The 19688-nt window shown below is 43.4% G+C and overlaps 3 protein-coding genes across 3 annotated transcripts; all 3 read right to left on the bottom strand.

Moving 5' to 3' along the window:
• Positions 1–2563: 2563 nt before the first annotated feature.
• LOC105067222 (olfactory receptor 51I2-like) lies at positions 2564–3639 on the bottom strand. The gene has a single exon (XM_010952698.3). The coding sequence runs from the start codon at positions 3622–3624 to the stop codon at positions 2662–2664; it is 963 nt and encodes a 320-aa protein (XP_010951000.1). The 5' UTR covers positions 3625–3639; the 3' UTR covers positions 2564–2661.
• A 7432-nt stretch (positions 3640–11071) lies between these two features.
• On the bottom strand, positions 11072–12082 carry LOC105067207 (olfactory receptor 51E2). Its single transcript, XM_010952682.3, has one exon. The coding sequence runs from the start codon at positions 12080–12082 to the stop codon at positions 11120–11122; it is 963 nt and encodes a 320-aa protein (XP_010950984.1). The 3' UTR covers positions 11072–11119.
• Positions 12083–18496: 6414 nt separating this feature from the next.
• LOC105067223 (olfactory receptor OR51C1-like) lies at positions 18497–19441 on the bottom strand. The gene has a single exon (XM_010952699.2). The coding sequence runs from the start codon at positions 19439–19441 to the stop codon at positions 18497–18499; it is 945 nt and encodes a 314-aa protein (XP_010951001.2).
• Between the last annotated feature and the right edge of the window lie 247 nt (positions 19442–19688).

Raw genomic sequence — 19688 nt, 5'->3', positions numbered from 1 at the left:
TCACAGAAGGAAAGGTGCTTTTCAAAAGAGCTCTCAAGAACTGAAGGAACATGGTGTTTGGACATGGATATTGAAATTACTGACCAAGGTTTTGGAGACCAGGAAGTGGTTAAGTCCTCTGAATGCCCAGGTAAGACATAAGCACACCAGAGGGCGAGGATAAAGTCCTCAAATACTAACCAGCCTGACACGTCAGTGAAGTTCTTACAGGTCTAGGGCTCTGTGTCCTGTTAGCATATCCCCTCTAAGGTAAAGGGCTGAATATTGCACCTTGTACTTCCTACGGTTAGCAAAGAGGCATAGCACCTTTTAATTTCCCTTGGATTTTAGAGATAAAACATTTACTGTTGGGAATAATTCTTTGATCCATTTATCAAGTGCACAGCAGGCTGTCGGTTTTGAGAGGGCATAGAGTGACAGACGGCTTTGCAGAAGGTCGTCTGTGATGCAAGAATCTAAGTCACTTTGGTCATTTAAGTTGGCCAAACCATGAGGCCAGTTGTATCTGTGAGAAATAAATATCTGTGAAGTCTCCATAAAGCCCCAATAGGATAGTTGCAGCACAGACTCCTAAGATTCCGGAGCAAGGCCATGCTGTCTCCAGCAGAGTTTTCTCTGTTCAAAAAGCAGGTGCTGGAATGTTACTGGACCCTAGTAGGGATTAACCCTCTGATCATGGGACATCACGTGACTGTGACTGAAATTAAGTATTTTTCTTCTTTTTATTTATCGATGGTCCATTTACAATGTTGCGCTAATTTATGGCGTACCACATCATGTTCCAGTCACACACACACACACACATGTATTCCATTTCACATTCTTTTCTTTACAGTTTACTACCAGATATTGAATAGAGTTCCCTGTGCTGTACAGCAGAAACTTGTTGTTTATCTATCTTATATATAGTAGTCAGTATCTGCAAATCTTAAGTTCCTGATTTATCCCTTCCCACCTCCTTTCCCCTCTAGTAACCATAAGTTTGTTTCCTATTTCTGTGAGTCTGTTTCTGTTTTGTAAATATGTTCATTTGTGTCTTTTTTTTTTTTTTAAAGATTCCACATATGAGTGATATCATATGGTATTTTTCTTTCTCTTTCTGGCTTACTTCACTTAGTATAACGATCACCAGGTCCATTACCTAATTTAATGGCTACTGTCAGGCCCACCCATGTCATCAGGGTGAGTACAGACAGCAACCATCAGTTACATTGGTACAAGATTAGCAGGCACCAGTGAGTTAACGTAAACAGGTGGCCTGCACTTCCTGCCACCTACTGCTTTTGCATCAATGCCTTTTCCTCAGCTTGCACGTGGGGTCTCATGGGACTCTCCCTACATCTAGCTGATAGAGGAGCAAGTGACCTGGTTGGGGTGTTTTAATACATTGGTTGAAGTAAAACAAACAATGCTGCCTCACTACAGCTTCATTCGGAGGTGGTCCTGAAGAACAGTGATAAGGCGTGGAAGAAAAAAATATTGGAAGATTGAAAACAAAAAAGTCTACGGAGGACATGTGAATGGCTGTATGAGAATGTAACTACAGTGTGAAACTCTGTATGTCTCACATTAATGCTCACGAGAGAGCCTCAACCCTAAAGGGAGCCCTGAACAACCAAGTAAAGAGGACGACTGGAGGACACACCTAGTGCTCAGCAAACTTCTGTCCTCACTCACCCAGTGTCTGCATAAAGGGCCCTTGATCTGAGTGGCCAGGGTGGCAGGGATGGAGGTGAGCAACCATCCAGTGGAATATACAGACATTGAGGTTTAGTTGTGTGTATCTCCCTCACTCTCTCCTCAGTCCCTAGGGTTGTTCATGCAGGTTAAGCAGTCCCACTTCCTGTGTCTGCTTCTCATGTGACACTGTGAAAGCTCCATTATGTTCCAATCTCCTAAATGCCTTCCTTGCACTCTTTTAACTCCTCCACATTCACCTTCCTAATTCGTACTGCACAGCTAAGCCTGTGCAACCTTTCACAGTGCAGTAGCCTTTCCACGGCTGACTTTTAAACAAAGAATGAAGGCCAAATGTTTCAATCAGATCTGAAAGGCCCCAACACGTCTCACCACTGTCCGTCATTCCTGCTCATCTCCCGTCATTCTCCCTCTGACACGCACACAGATTATGCGGAGCCACATCACCTTCCCACAAGCTCACCGGATAATCCCAAACCTCAGTTTTTTCATGTTTTATTATATATGCTCTCCCCTTGCCTACCTTTTCTGCCTGACAAATCCCCACTTACCTTTCAGCCTCCTTCTTATCTTACTCCTTTCTCATTTTCTCTTGGCAAAGCAGCAAACTCTCTTCTGGGTTCCTGTAGCACTTTGTGTGAACCTCTCACAGCCTTATTACACTTTGTTGTAATGGTGCATTTAGAAGCTTCTAGTCTTCCATGGAGGGAAGAGACTACATGTATGGTTCATTTTAATATTTCTTTTAATGAGCACAGATTCTTGCACCACTAAACACTAAAAAACAAGTTGAGGTTAATGATTGCAGGAAAGAATCAGGACTGTTTTTCACCCACAAGTCTGAGTCTGAGCATGGGCAATTGCTTCTCATTCTGTTGATAACCTGTCCGGGTCAGGGCTCTGAATAAGGGCCTTTTGGATATAAGATATGATAGTTTGGCTTCGTTTTCCTTCTTGGTTGCATCAGTCTTGCCTCTTGTCCCTCAGCACCCTGAGCATGGCCTCCCTGATGGGCTTGGATTTGACACTGTAGATGATGGGGTTGAGCACAGGGGGCACCACCAGATACACATAGGCAACCAGGGTATGTACAATGGGGGGCAGGTGCCTCCCAAAGCGGTGGATCATGGACACACTGATGACAGGGATGAAGAAAACCAGAACAGCTAAAATATGAGAAACACAAGTGTTGAGGGCCCTGGTGCGCTCCCTGGGAGAGGCCAGAGCCATCACTGTGTGAAGAATAAGGGTGTAGGACAGGACAATAAGCAACGAGTCTATACCCATCGTGGACAGAACTACATACAGCCCATAAATGATATTGACAGTAATGTCAGCACAGGCCCGTTTCATGACATCTGCATGGAAACAGAATGAGTGGGACAGGAGGATCTTGCCGGGGCAAAAGCTTAATCGCTTCAGTAAGAAGGGCAATGGGAAGAGGGACACAGTGGCTCGAGCTACAATGGCCAGTCCAATCCTAATGATGACACTATTTGTGAGGACAGCTGCATAGCGCAGGGGGTTGGAGATGGCCACGAAGCGGTCAAAGGACATGGCCAGGAGCACTGAGGACTCCACCACAGAGAAGAAGTGGAGGAAGAACATCTGGACCAGGCAGGCATTGAAGCCAATGAGCCGATGGTCAAACCAGAGCACAGTCAGGGTGGTGGGCATGGTGGACAAGGTGAGACCCACATCGGTGAGGGCCAGCATGGACAGGAAGTAGTACATGGGCTGGTGCAGGCTGGGGGTCCTCCTCACAGCCAAGAGGATCAGGCCGTTTCCAGTGAGGGCCGCAGTGTACATGGAGGAGAAGGGGATGGAGATCCAGCCATGAATGGCTTCCAGCCCTGGGATGCCAATTATCAGGAAATCAGGGGGCCGGAAGAGGGAGATGTTGATGAAGGACTGGGAAGGGAGCATCCTCGGGATACGGATGAGGTCTGCAGATAGATGTGACCTCTTCAATCTGGGCAGAAGAATAATACAAGACAAAAACATTGGAAAAACAGCTGTGATATTAGATGACATGGATTCACGCACAGTAGCAAATATGAAATGAGAAGGAGATCGAAAAATGTACTCCATCTAAAAAGAAACTAGGGGATAAGTATAACTTAAACCTATTGACTATGAAAGTATCATTTCATAGTGTGAAACACTGATCTCTTCACCTACTGAAGAAAGCTTTCTTTAAAAATATGAGATGAAAATAAAGAATCTAATAAAAACACTCTATTTTAAAGAAGAAGCAATGGCCTCATGGAAGTAAACTGCAAACATACTGCAGAAGCCTGAAGGGTTGACAGCACGGGCTTGTTATTATTTTTTGGATTGCCCCTTAAATCTCATTATTGAAACAAAAACATGTAAGTAAGCAAACAAAAGCCACTTTCAAGACAGGTCAAAAAAACGTAAGGGAAACAGCCACCTAAATATATTTTAGCAGAGACTTAAAACCCTCCAAAAATAGGTCTGTGTGCTTAAAAGAGCTTTGCTCTGAACCCTGGGGGCTGCAGTTGCGTTATTTCTAGCGAACATAATCGGCTCCCTCTGAAGGTAGGCATGATCTTCCCTCTCCTTGCCTTGCCTTCCCTTTTTCTCTCAGGGAGGGTGATTAGCATTGTGCCTCTCAAGTGGAGGACTGTCCATATTTTGTTAGAAGATTTTTAAAGTAAATCCAGTGAAGAAAAGTTGCTGACAGTGTCAGCTGGCACCTTCCATCCCTTCTCTCTCAGACACTACTTCTGAGAAAATATCAAAACTTGATGCAACTCATTCTACGCAAAGGTGAATAACAAACAGAGATGTTCAAACACAGATCTTGTGCAGCATATTTTGTAAAAATTAAAAGGGATAAAACAAGTTAAAGACAGGCAAAAATACTCTTTGAGATAAGGAATTATTCAGGAAAGAGGGAAATTCTGTATAATTTTTTAAATAAAGAAATTAAATAAATTATGAACCAAATTAAACTTCTTTGATATTAGAGTATAAAAATAGTTGATAATAAAAAAGAAAGTGAATGCCAGGTACAGAGTGAACTTGACATCCTCTCATGTCTTCCCTCTCTTGAAAGACTATGAGGGACATCTCTCCCTGGAAATGTGGTCTAAGATTGCAGTTCTTTGAGCTGTCAACTCCCGGACCCCAGGAAGGGTCTCTCTTTGAGACTCTCTTCTTCAAGCAAAGAATAGCACTGCTGTCTCCTATTGTCCAAAACTGGTTATTTCTCTTTCTTCTGCTTTATTTCTAGATCTTTCCCACTGATATCTCCATCTGAGGTGGAGGTGCTGGCAGCCATCCACCTGGGAAGTGGAGAAGAGGGTGTGCTGAGGGCCCAGGTTACTCACCCCGGCTGTTGTCACCGGCTGCTCTGCCACTCCATATCCTGCAAGGGCCCCGATGTCTCTGCAGCAGAGGGATTGAGTTTTATCCCACTGCAAAGGGATGGTTTGGGGCAGTGCCCATCTCGTGCCCATCTCTAGGGAAGGCCAGGCTTGAGCCACAGAGGAGTCACTCCACACAGGTCCCTGGGGGGTAGGGAGTTTAAACAAGTTGGGGCTAGTTTTTGGAATCAGGAAGTGGCTGGAGGAGCTAAACAATAAGGGGTAAAGAAGATGGAATCACAGAATCTACAATATCCCACCAAGTTTAAATTCTCTTCAAAGACTATCAACTTCACCAGTACATCTGCATTTGAAATCCTTCCAAGACAATTTTCCTGAAGTCAGCCTCCTCTGCGCCAGGCCCCAGGAGGAATCCTGCAGGATGAGCACCTGGGTTTTGTAGAGGGTAGGGGTATGGAGTGGTGTGTTGGGAGCCTAGTAGTGCTGGCCTAACCCAGCCAAAGGGAGTCAGGGAAGGCTTCCTAGAGGAAGTGGGGAGAAGGCAGACTTCCGAAAGGCCCACAGACCCTGTTCTAAACGCTCAGCCCTCGTGCTGGGCAGACTCCAGGACTCTAGGGCTTGCAGCTGCAGACTGGGGCTGACACGGATGCTGCCCGCACCCCAGTCCTGGGGCTGACCTGCAGCATCCAACAGATTCAAAAGGGAGGGAACTGAGTGGAAAGAATACGAACTACAGAGCCACTCAGAACTGGGCTTGAATTCTTCTCTATTTCTTGCTCAATTTCTTACCACGTACAAGGTCCATGTCCCTTCTTTCTCGCTTTCTTGAGAGTTTTACTCCAGAGCTCTGGCCTTAGCTTATTCCTAAATCAGTCTGGACTACAGTCATTCACCTGGAACTGCTTTCTGTGAACACATTTGGCTTTTCTCCTCCTCGATTCTAGCTGCACTCTCCCAGCCGAAATGGGTCCAGCCTGTCTACCTTTCTCCTCTGAAGGTGATAAGTAAACTTGAGAAAAATTAGTCAACTTAGACATCTTGTATCAAAACAAATTCACGGTTATTAACCTGAGCTGAGACTTTAGCAGCACTCCAAAATTCTTTTCCTTTCAATTTTTAAATTGTCCCCATTCTTCTCAAGCTCTTTATCCAACCTGCCAGCTCAATTCTCAGTAACTAATTAGTTAACGTATTAAAAAATACACATTGGGCATAAATTCTGGCACCAGCTGGGAGAATTGGTGGTGATCATCACTGGAAAGAATCTCAGATATGTGATGCTGGTAATCCCTGGTAATAAATATTGAGAGTACATCTCTCTTTCCAATAAAAAAAAAAAAAAAAGCCTGGGGAAATCTCTATCCCCCTCTAAACAAACAAACTTGTGCTCTGTCCTTATTTCTTGTCATTCCAGTCTTAAGTAAATGAAGTGCTACTCAGAGATGGGGGCTAAATGTAATTATTAGGGGGGTGGGGGCTGTCCTGCTTAAAGGGCAACGTCAGGCTCTTTGGCTCTCGGGGGAATGGCTACCCAAACTGGTGCCATCCACTGTCCAGGCCAACATAAACACGGCTGGGAACAGGGCAGCGCTTTTATGGCTCTCAGTCCCTGGAGATCCTTTTTCACTGGGAAAGATACTCTCACTACAGTGAGCACTTGCCTGAGACCCAGAGGCCTCTCACGGCTGGGGCTGCCTGGGACCACCTCTGTGAGCTGACTCAGCAACTCAAGCACCCAGAGGCCTTCTTCCTGGGAGCCCTTCCAGATCACTGGGAACCAGAAGGCAAACACTCTCCCAGGATCTTCATCTGCGTGAACACGGAATAAGCAATGGCCATAAACCCCGTTTAGTTTGCCACCTTCTAGAATGTGACAACTTTGAAAACTACGGCTTTTGTGTTTGTCTTCTTCCTAAAGGAAGTCATTTCAATCTGGTCAGAATCTCATTTAAATCCCACCTTCTCCACCCACCACACTCCCTTCCTTTTTCCCATCTCCCAATCTTAGTCCTGTTACTGGTGTTAAAGACGAGAGAGAGAGAGAGAGAGAGAGAGAGAGAGAGAGAGAGAGAGAGAGAGAGAGAGAGAGAAAGAGAGAGAGAGAGAAAAGCCCAGTTCTTAAATTCCAGCTCCCAGGCTAGTGTGACTAGCTGAGTGTTTAAAAAAGATCTGTATGGTTTGCTTGCCAAAGGCAGAAACCCACATTTCTGTCCCCTCAATATACCGGTGAGGCAGGGATTATTATTCACCCCCTCCATGATGATAATGAGTATTTACTGAGTTCATACTATGTGTTAAACACTGTGCTAAGCATTGCACATGGGTTATTGCCCACAATCCTCACAAAAGCACTGAGGGTAGACACTATCATTGCCCCTAATAAACCCGTGAGGAAAACGAGCCTCAGAGAGTGAGCTAACTTGATGGGTCACAGAAATGGTTTGCTCTTTCTGTTGGACTGGCCTTCCTTTCAGAGAGCCCGTGAATACCTCCTCAGTGGAAAATCCCCAATCTTTGAGAGCAGGTTGAATTTTTGGAAAGAGCTATAACTGGCAGAAGCAGGGGTTAGGAGGTTGAGTTGATAAATGCCATGTTTCAGTAAACAGCAGGTGTGGCCTCAGGAAAGGGGGTTGATTTTCTCAAGTGGATCAAAAAGCAGTTCCCAAGGAGTCCCTGGAGAGTTTTTGCCTTGGAGCCCCTTTGGAATTGTTCCTGGCTTCTTAATATTCAGAGTATATAAGATTTAGAAGAAGATGGAGTTAGGGTTTATCTAATTTAATCACCATGTTTTACAGAGTACATTCAAAAAGGTGATATAGTTTAGACAAGGTTTCCCACTAAGTGGCAGAACAGGAGTTCTGAACTAAACCCCATCCCAAGGCTCTGCCCTCCTCTCAACACTGAGGATTAAATACCTTCTTCTTTGAGATATTTTTAAAAAACCTTAATAATATGTTTTCTTTAACCCAGTGTACCTAAAATGCAATCATTTCAACATGTTCTTGTTTATAAAACTGATGATGAGTTATTTTATTCTTTCTTTGGTGATTACTTATTATGGTAAAACATACATAACATAAAATTTACCATTCTAACAATTTTTTTAGGTGTATATTTCAGTGCAATTAAGTCTACTCACATTGTTGTTCAACCATCACCACTATCCATTTCTAGAACTTTCTCATCATTCCAAACTGAGACTCTGCACCCATTAAACAATACCTCCTCATTTCCCTTCCCCTCAGCTCCTGGTAACCTCTATTCTACTTTCTGTCTCAATGAATGCGCCTGTTTTAAGTACTGTATATAAGTGGAATCATACAACATATGTCCTTTTGGGTCTGGCTTATTTCACTTAGCATCATGTTCTAAAGGTTCATCCATGCTGTCAAATGTGTCAGAATTTTATTATTTTAATGGCTGAATTATATTCCATTGTATGTATTTACTACATTTTGTTTCTCCTTTCATCTGTTGATAAACACTTGGGTTGTTTCCACCTTTTTGGCTACTGTGAATAGTGCTGCTAATGAATATTTGCATATCAGTCTTTGGACTACTTTTAAAAAATGAAAATTTTAGGGCAGAAGGAGGAGTAGGGGAGACAGATAGAACATGACTAAGTTGGACTGCAGTGAGGTACAGTGAGGGATTTAGGCACAAGAGATACGCACTTTATAAAATTGGTAATCTAGCCATGTTCTTAGGTGTATGGAAGGAGGCGGGAGGGTGTGACTTGAGGTAGAATAATGCACAGGAAGATAAAAGAGGATGGAAGTTGTGGCAAGACACAGAGGGGATCAGTCTCATAAAACGAGGCTCCTGACCTCATTATTTGGGGTGAGGAGGCCCAGTGCCTGCAGGGAGCACGAGCACCCCTACTTTCCTTTAGGACAGTCACCGCTACCACCCACGGCTCTTTCTCCCAGCCCTGGTCCATCTGCGTTGATCAGCCTCATGACTTTGAAGGCTGTTTTACTGCCTCTGAGCAGGGAGTCACAATGGGATGCTCACAGATACCTATGCTAGGAGGGCCCTTTTCCAGGAGAGAGGTTAAAAGTCTGAGGACCCCTCTCCTAAGAAAGAGCCCGCAGGTGGGAGTCTCCCCCATGGTTTATCCACCCTAGTCTCCCACCCAACATTTGCTCAGTGATTGAGGTCAGATTTAAGCTTCTTATCAGACCTGCTTAACAATACAATGGGAACAGCCCATCTTGAGAAAAGATTCATTCAAATTCTCTCACTGGTGGGAAAGAAGACCAAGGAACCCTCTCACATCTCCAAATCTGAGTTTATGGGACTCTATAAACGTGAAAGCAATAGGTGTAACACTTGGTAAAATTTAGAATAAGATTCATAATATGTCATACCTAAGTTAAAACTCAGACATTGGAAATGTCTGACAGATACAGAATACACTAAATGGAAACACGATGGAGCGGATGTAAGTAATAAATAGACAAAAATATTCTCCCTTCATCTGGAAAGCAGCAACCTGTAGAACACGCAAGGTGGCTGTGCAACATGAAGAATAACTTGGATTTGTTACTCTCAACACGAATACAGTCATTCATCTCGTAAGGCAGACAGAAGAGAGAAAACAAAATTTGCACAGACTGTGGAAATAAGTGCCAGATGTTAAACAGGAAACAATAGATCATGGACATTAAATAACTGTATTTGGTTATGAAATTTAATTTCAAATCATGGCACAGCACCACAAACTCTGTGACTTAGTTTTCTCACTAATGTAAACCTCGTTTCTCTCACTGGTGTGTGGGGCAGAAATTGTACCTACCCGGTAAAGTTGTTGTAAAGATCAGGCAAAACCTATAAAGCACTTATAGTCCTGGGACATTGCAAGCACTCAAAATATATTCAATAGCATTATTATTTAGGGCTTAAATTCCCAGATAACAAAGAGGAAAACAACAGTGAGGTCTGTGACAAGCCCTGGCTTATGTAAATTATCAGTTTCATTTTTTCCATTTTAAAAGTTGTACATCTTAACCAAACAAGACCTCCATAATAATAACAAAAATTAGAAGGAAGAAACAGAACTAAGTCACTAGCAATTTGAGCACATTTCCTTTAAGGCATAGGTTGTTTTTCAAGTTAGTTTCAATCACGTGTTCTTGTTTTTCTTAACATTATATGTATATTTCATTTTATAGCAGAGTCTTTAAAAGCCACATAATATTTGTTTAATATAGATCATTTCACATAATATTCCATTAAATGAATGGACCATACTTGAGCTTACTATTCTTTACTTTTATAGATCACACCTTAGGATTTCTAATATAGAACTACTCTAAATAATGGTATAACTGATATATTTTATGAAAAACTTTTCTGCATTTAGGGATATTTTGTTAGAATAAATTTTCAAAAATGAGATTACAGCATTAGAGTATGTAACTTTAAAAAAGTTCTTGCTAGTGGGGAGGGTGTAGCTCAGTGGTAGAGTGCGTGCTTAGCATGCATGAGGTCGTGGGTTCAATCCCAGTACCTCCATTAGAACTAAATAAATAAACCTAATTACCTCTCCCTCTAGCCTGCCAAAAAGAAAAAAAAAACAAAATAAAAAGTTCTTGCTGTATTTTGCCAATTATACCATCAGCTGTGATTGTCAAGGATATATGTTTCAACACAAGCTCCTTTTTCATTGTGATTTTTTTATTAATGAAAACTGCTAATTTAATAGACAGAATGTTACCTAATTATTGTTGTAATACAGGTTTCCTGTATTACTAGTCAAAGAGAACAGTCTGTCCCTTGTTTCAAAGCCAACTGTACTTCTTGTTACTCTTCTTCATGTTCTTTTACTACTTACTGGGCAATAGTGGATTTTCTAATTTAAGATTTTTATACAATAAAGATATCAACAGCATTGTGACCTGTGGAAAAGAACTATGGCAGCCTCAAAAATTTCACCCCAAGCAGAAGTATTTGGAGGCAAAATCAGAGAAAAGCACTGATGTGCTTATGGGCAACTGGGATTAAGCCAGCATTAGGAAGTCATTATATCCATTCATTAAGGATAAGAGTAAGAGGAGTGGTAAGGATCACTTGCCTCCCACAGCCTGAAAGTTCTTGTAACAGCTGATCTTAAACATAGCTAGCATCCGAGTCCTGATCTGTTTGGTCTTGACACCATAAATGATGGGGTTGATCACAGGAGGCAGAAGTAGACAGACATCACCCATGAGAACATGAACAATGGGATCAAGGCTGTTTCCTAAACAGTGCACCACTGAGAGGCCAATGAGAGGCACACAGAAGGCCAGTACCACAACAACATGTGACACACAGGTTCCAAAGGCTTTGGCCCGCTCTGACTTGGATGGCAGTTGTAGAACTGTTTGTATAATCAGAAAATAGGACAAAGAGATAAACAGAGCATCCACACCCATGACCAGCAGAATGGCAGTAAGACCATAGACCACGTTGGGCAGTGTGTCTGCATAGGCCAACTTCATTACATCCTGGTGCACACAGTAGGAATGTGAGAGCACACTGGAGTGGCAGAAGGCTAGCCGTTTGATGAGCAGAGGCAGAGGGATAAAGAAGAGGAATCCACGGGCCATGGCCACCATGCTGATCTGGGCTGTCACCATATTGTTGAGCACGGCAGCATGGTGCAGTGGATGGCAGATGGCTACATAACGGTCAAAGGCCATGGCTAGCAGGATGGTGGACTCAGTGGCTGTGAGAGCATGAATAAAAAACATCTGGGCCATGCAGGCATCAAAGGTAATCTCCCGGGAATCAAACCAGAAGAGGGCAAGGATCTTGGGCATGGTGGATGTGGACAAGGCCAGGTCAATGGCTGCCAGCATGCAGAGAAAGAGGTACATGGGAGCGTGCAGGCTGTGCTCTGTCCTCACGATGAAGACCACGAGGCAGTTTCCAAACACTGCCACGGCATACATAGAAAGCAGGGGGAAGCCTATCCAGAAATGAGCTTCTTCTAGTCCTGGGATACCAATAAGCACAAAGGTGGTATGTGTAAAGTTGCAGGGACTCATAGCTGGCACCGAGAAGGGGGCACTGGAGAGGGTGAGGTCACACTGGCAGTCTGCTAGCCTGCTAGGACATGAAGCACAGTCAGAGAGTCCAGCCCTGGACCCTGGTTGCTGAACGCACCTTAGCTCTCCCTCCCCTACTCTTTCCTCCCACTCTTCCAAGTCATTTGGGCTCTCTCATAAGCTCTGAAGCCTTCTGGTAAAGGGGGAAATGACAGCCAAAATTCATTTATCACCACTACTCTCAAGGTTCACTTACATTTATAAAAGGGAACCTGGAGAGAACAATGATTCTCCCCAAATCTATCCATCCCAAGTTCCGCAGACTCCTTGTCCTGGCCCATACCTTCACTGTCTAGATAGTGGGTGGCCTTTTTCTCAGATAGGTGGTAAGTGATACCTTACTAGGAACCTCTTCCGGATAGGCTGTGTCCTCCTCCCTTCTCTCCCCTCCCCTCCCCTTCTCTATCACCCATTTGTTCTGTAAGCATTTACTTATAGGACCAACCATAGACAAGGCTATTTGCTAGATGCTGATGATGTGGTCAAAGACACATCTTTTGCCCTTCTGATGCCGACTCGGGTAAAAGATAGACAAGTAACAAAATTATTAAAATCTTGGGATAAGTGTTAGCAAAAGATGTGCATATAATGCATGGGAGGGGGAGAGGCACAATCAGAGGAAACATCCCCCCAAAAAGATGATCCTTCCTTATAGTCTTGAAACATGAGTAGAAATTAAACAGATAGAGAAGGGAATAAAAGGAGTACCAAACAGAGGAGACAGGAGGGGTTTTGTTTTTGTTTTTGCAAATTTTCAGGATTTCAGGTCCCCAGGTCTAAGGTCAGCGAGAGAGGAAAGAAACACAGCCATGATTTAAAAAACAAAACAAAAACTAAGGAAGAAAGGCCAAGAGACAATCTCTTGAGGTAAAAAGGAAACTCATCTAGGGCTATTGAATGCAAGGCAGTAGCTCCCACCAGTGACTTCCCTGCAGATGAAAGCACTGGCAGGACCCTAGCTGCCTGGCATGGCCCTGTGCAGGCTCCTCTCTCTGCTCCTGGTTGGTGGGTTCCTCCACGCTTAAAGGCCGCCTCCAAGGCCACTCCCATTGCCCCAGAGAGAGCTTGATTAGCGTCCTGCTACTCCTAGAGCTCTATTTTTCCTGGAACCTCTCCAACGAGTCATTTATGTTAGGGGAGACATTTCTTTTTCTGGAAGCCCAGTGTGGCTGTGGCTCTGCCTCACCCAAACCCGACCTGCAGCTCTGGCCACCACAAGCTCTTTCCTTGATAGGCTCCCTAGGTGCCCTGGTATTTAGAGTTAATTGTCTCTAAACAGCCAAGGGCTTGACTTCTAGAAGAGGTTTTGAATCCTGGGAATAAACTCTGCAGTGGTGTTCAGGCTAACCTGTTCATCCCCCTAGGATTCTTCTTCACTCCTAACCTGGGTTCTTACTGCAACTGGGACATGCTCTCCTATTTGGCCATAGAGGAGAGGGTTTGGAGACCAGTAGTCTTAATAACATGACAAAATGAGAACTAGACATTTTGACTGGATTATCCTCATCTTGGATAAGCAAGGAAGAAGAGATCCAGGGTTCAAAGGTCACAAAATTCACGCCTCTGACTACTATTTGTTCTCCATTCTCAGAACATGTGCAAAGATATTACAGCTATTTTCCTTGATAGATATTAGATCCCAGATTTGGCCCTCAGCTGCTGTCAGGGAATGAAAAGCCTTTTTCAGAGGCAGATAATTATGGGCACAGAAGGTAGCAGGGGGAGCACAGTAATTAACACACTTCCCCTTCCTCAAGGCCTCTTGCCCACGCTCCTGCAGCAGCACTGGCAGACATAAGGGTCTGTGTTGGCCTTAGAGTCAGATACCTTCCTGAGTCTTCTGTCCCCAGGGCATCTTTTCTGCTTTGCTGGTAGCAGTCTAAGACTTTGGGCCATCATCTCATCTTCCCACTTACCTATCCCAGAAGACCTCATGTTTCCCTCCCATGTGGCCAGGCCCTCTGCCTAGAGTGAGCCCCGGCCAGTTCAGCTTCTCTTTGGGTCTGGATGTGGCTGCTGCATTTATTCTCACTTGCCTTTCTGGATGTTTGTTAATGCTCTGGAACATTTCTTCTCGGGCAATGAAGACGTGAAGGGGTGGCAAGGGCTTCCCCCTATCCTGCCAGGAGGCAGTTTGTGAGGTCTTCGAGGTCCCTTAGGATGGCAGGGACCTTGGGCTGCTGGGCCCCAGTGAGTGTGCATTCACTTGAGTTCGGTGCGGTCCTGATGAGATGCAGCTGAAGCTGGCTCTCCCCTTTAGGCACAGGTCTATTTATAACGCTGCCCATGAAGCCCATGGGGACAGGCTGTGGTAATATGGACTGAGGACCCCGGGGCTTGGCAGATAGGGTGTAGTATCTTCATGGCCACTTGTGTGTCACTCCCATGGGCTTCCCCTATTTCAGTCTTGGGGTGGGGGGCAGGCAATCACCAACGGCCCGCTGCCTCTGCCGCCACTCCCACACTTGCTCATGTAGGATTGTCACCAGTCTGTGTCCGCTCCTCCAAGTAACTCAAATGCCCTGTTAGCCACAGTGATGAGTGTTTTTTCTCATTAGCCACTTTGCTAGACACAACAGTCAACGTGAGTATAGTTACATCCTCGGGCTCTAGGAGTTCACATCCTTTTCACCCAGATGAGTACTCAAAATAGTTCAAAATAAGTTCATGCACTTCCTCAACTTTTCTTTTCCCAGATTTTCTTTCAGCTAATGCAACAGACCTTGAGGTAGGGAAGCCACTGTTCATTGCACCTGTGTTACAGATAAAGAACACATGACACAGAGGCTCTGTGCTTAGATCACATAGTTAATGAGTGATAATACTGCTCAGAGAACCCAGTATTCTGACTATTCATTCACATTCGACAAATATTTATCAAGCGCCTACAATGTAATGAGAAAAACAGACACCACACACACAAATCCCCACCCTCTTGGAGTGTTCTGGTAAGGAAGACAGACAGTAAATGGAGTTAACATAAAAAGTGAAATAAGATGTTAGGTAGTCTTAAGGAGAAAGAACAAAGGGATGAAGGAAACAGATGAATATCAAGGGGGTAGCTGAAATTTTAAATGAAGTTGTCAGTGAAGGCTGAGCATACTGAAGACATCTGAGGAGAAGCCAGAGGCAGTGAGACTTATTTCCATGGAGATATCTGACGAAGATCATTCCAGGAAGAAGGAACAGGAAGTACAAAGTTCCTGAGAAGGGGGTGTGCAAGGTGATTTAGAACACCGAGGAGGCCACTGTGCCTCAGGGGAGAGAGCAAGGGCAAGAGTGGTGGGGAGACAGAATCAGGGAGGTAATGGGGAACTGGATCATGTAAGTCTTACAGGACACTGAGGATTTTCACTTGGACTCTGAATTCAAGTAGTGGGACAGCGGCCATGTGTCTACCACTACTCTGGCTTTTAGGAAAGTCTCCAGTTAGTTGTGAACTTGTCCACTTGGGTCAGAGATGACATTTTCTTTGCAATCCCCCCTTCCCCAAGTGTCCAAATTACACACTCCCTTGGAATGGAAGCTTGCTAGTTTCTAGGAATGTTGGACAGGGACAGGGAGGTTAGTGTGGTTGGGGGTGAGGTGGGGGAGGACCATCTGTAGCAGCAGTGTGATTGTCTTGGCTGTCTGGCTTAAGACTGAAGTTCTATCTTCTCTTTCCCAAGTTTGGGACTCTGAGTACTTCATCCTTCTTCTCTAGCTGGAGCCCCTCTTTCTCTTTTTCTCTTCCCTTTCTCCATACCCCATCGTATATCATGTATAGAGACAGACAGACAAAAATGCAGTCTGTAAGTTCACATCATCTGAAATTTCACTCATTTTCAGTGGTGAAGAAGACATGCTCCCTGGTCTTGAGAAGTGGGCAGAGTCTGTTGTGGGGAGACTGGTTACAGTAGAGTCTGGGAGGGGATGTCATGAGGAAGACACATTGGTGCTTCAGGGGCACCTGGAAATGACACCAGACAGACTTGAGAAGTCATTAAAAAGTCTCTAAGGAAAGTAATTTCTAAGTCAGAAAGGAGAGCATGAGGGTGCTACAGGTGGAGGCAACAGCTTGTACAAAGGCTTGAGAATGAGGCAGAACAATCAGAGTTAAGGAAATGCCAGTTATTTGTCGTGCCTGGAGCACTGCTTAGAGGGGATGCAGTGAGGCTTGAGAGATAAATAGAGTCAGGCCATCCAGAGATTCTATTATTTTTCAATGTGGCAAGCCTTGTTTTAGGGTCTGGAAGATAGCATAAATGAAACAAAGTCCTTATTCTCAAAGACCTTTCCTTGTAATGGAGACTAGAAAAGAAATAAATAGGTATGTATGTAATATGTTGAGGAGGGGTTGTAAGTGCTAAAAGTTAAAACAAGGTGGGTAAGGAAGAGAGTGAATGCAGGCAGGAATTAGTGGAGAGGTGCTGCTGTCGTTTTTAGTTTTTATAGTGTAAAGGGCCCTTTAATGAGAGGACACGTAAACATGGAGCGAGCCTGCATGAAGTGAGGCAGTAAGCCATGTGGGCATCTGGAGAAAGACGTCCCAGGCAGGGAGAACAGCGAGTGCAAAGTCTGAAGGTGAAGCCTGCTGGGTGAGCATAAGGAAATATTTTGGAGGCTAGTGTGGGTGTAGCAGAGTGAATAAAGGGGAGAGTAGTAGGAGATGAAGTCGCGATGATGGAGAGCAGTCAGAACACATACATCCTTATAAGAGAGTATAATGACTGTGAATTTTCCCTCAGTAAGACAGGAGGCCACTGGGACATGCTGAACAGAGGAAGTGACACGATCTGTCTTGTGTATAAAAATACTCTAACTACGATGGGGGAACTAGACTGTACTGCAAAGCAAAAGTGGATGAGATGACCAAAAATGAGAATATAACAAAGGAAAAAATAGGTCTGAGAACAAAGTCCTGGACATTACAACATACAAAGATCAGGTCTTTGACGACTGATAATAATTGAGACTGAAAATTTTACTGTTGAATATGTTGAGGATTTTGACATCATCCTTATTATTAAGTGACTGGTACTGTAGTCACTTAATAAATTCCCTGTATAAATGAACGACTACTTCTGCTTCCTTGATGGATCTGAAACCAGCTACAGAGCCTGTCTTTACTGAGTGATACCAACGTGTCATTGAAATATGTCTTTAAAACTTTGAGATTTATTGGATATACCCAGATTGGAAAAAATAATTAAGCTGCTGGATTAAGCCATTACATGAAATATATGCCAGAGCTTTTAAAACTTCTAAGCAAATAACACAAATCGTAATTCTTTTCTAATTCTAGTCATTTTTCAGTTTCTGCTGGGGCAGAAAGCTGATGGAGCAAGGAGAGTATAGCTCAATGGTAGAGTGCGTGCTTAGCATGCACGAGGTCCCAAGTTTGATCCCCCGTACCTCTGTTTAAAAAAACAAAAACAAACAAAGAAAACCTAATTGCCTCCCTCCCTCAATCAATCAATCAATCAATCAAAGAAAGTTTATGGAGGGTGAAGAGAAATTCTAGAATATGCTTAGTTGGGAAAGACCATCAGGTAGAAATATATTTGTGAGGTTTAAAGATTTTGTTTTGAGCTTTTCCTCCATAAATTGGTTGAAAATTTCTAGAGGACAGAGTTTTAGTTTTTGTTTGCTTCTTCGATCAAATTATGTCTCCCAGTACAAATTAATTAATGTATAAATATACATTACAGTGCATATATATGTTTATATTATATATAAATACAGTATATAGATAATATATATAGTTTATATGCAGCAATACAGCATTAAATTTAAGAGTGGGTGGACCCTGGGGTCAGTTTGCATGGATGTGAACTCTGTCACCTACTAGCTGATTAAGCAAGTTACTTAACACTTGTGTGCTTCAATATTCTCATTGGTAATACAAGTAACTACCTTATGAAGTTGTTTTGAATATAAAATGTGTTTATATATAAAAAACAGAACTATGACCAGTCAAAGGAAATAATAAATGTTAGCTAAAATTATTATTACTGTTAGAAAATAGTACCTATTTCTCAAAAAGGAATGACATTTTCATAATGTGTCATTCTAACTGCTGTGAAGTGGATGAAGTAAGAAGAGAAAGGGTAATGGCAGGATAAACAACAGCTCAGAACAAACAGTGGTTGGGAAGACAACCTCCAGACTTAGAGTTAGGCTGCTCATTCCTCCCATTCTTATGTCTCTCGTCTCTTCATCTGTAAAATACAGGGATCAGTCAAGCTAATTTTCTAAACATATTCCAGCTTTGATTTTAAATATTTGCATCCTTAGCTTCAGCAATCACCAGATTTATTTTTCAATGGGTAGATAATATGACCTGACAGAGACCATCTCTAGAATTCTGTGACTCTACGTGTCTTTGGAATGGAGAATTTTTATCACAGCTTTGCGTATCTGTTTGGTCTTCACACTGTAGATGATGGGGTTCATTACAGGGGGGATCAGCAGGTAAGTGTTAGCAATCATAGTATGTACGTAGGCTGGGACTCGTTTCCCAAATCTGTGAACAAAGGACAGACTGATCAATGGAATATAGAAAACAGCAACAGCCCCAATATGGGAGATGCACGTGCTGAAGCCCTTCTTCCTGTCTTCTGGGGATGCGATGCTGAGGACAATCTTAGTAATCAAAACATAAGAAACAGGGATGAGGATTGAGTCCACACCAACGGTAGAGATCATGGCTGTCAACCCGACTGCATTGTTGATCCTGGTGTCTGTGCACGAGAGCTTCATCACATCGGGGTGGAAGCAGTAGGAGTGGTGGAGTACGTGGCTGCGGCAGAAGGACAGTCTTGTAAGAAGTGCTACCATTGGTGTCAGTGTTAGTGTCCCCCTGATGACAATTGCCACTCCAATTTGAGTTATTCTGGAGTCAGTTAAAATGGTGGCATACCTGAGGGGATTAGAGATGGCCACAAATCGATCAAAGGCCATGGCCAACAGCACTGAAGATTCCATGACAGTGAAGAGTTTAATAAAGAACATCTGTGACAAGCAGGCATTAAAGCTGATCTCCCCGGCATTGAACCAGAATATCCCCAACATGGTGACCAGAGTGGATACGGACAAGCCAAGGTCAGTGGTGGACAGCATGGAGAGGAAATAATACATAGGTTCATGAAGGCTGGGCTGGGTGACAATGGCATAGAGAATCAGGCTGTTTCCTGAGAGAGCGATTACATAGAGAAAGCAGAAGGGAGCAGAGATCCAGGTGTGGAAGGCTTCCAGCCCAGGAACACCAGTCAGCAGGAAAATAATGGATGAGGATGAGGTATTCTGGAAGTTTGACATGCTGGATTAAAAGTATGGAATTCAAAGATGAAATTTTGGAACAATCAAGAAAACCTACATTCAAAAAATGAATCCAATTACAAATAATTTTATTCAACCAAACACTAACGAAAGATGAGTATCTAGATACTATATGAATATGAGTGGCTCATTTAAATTTATAAAATAATTGTAAGATGTCAACTGCTGTAGTAGGTATCCTCAAAAAATGTTTTTAGTTTTGCATTTGCTCCTGCCCACAATTTTT

Source organism: Camelus bactrianus, chromosome 10, assembly GCF_048773025.1.
Source record: "Camelus bactrianus isolate YW-2024 breed Bactrian camel chromosome 10, ASM4877302v1, whole genome shotgun sequence".
Taxonomy (NCBI): Eukaryota; Metazoa; Chordata; class Mammalia; order Artiodactyla; family Camelidae; genus Camelus; species Camelus bactrianus.
This window is presented reverse-complemented; position numbering and strand designations above follow the sequence as displayed.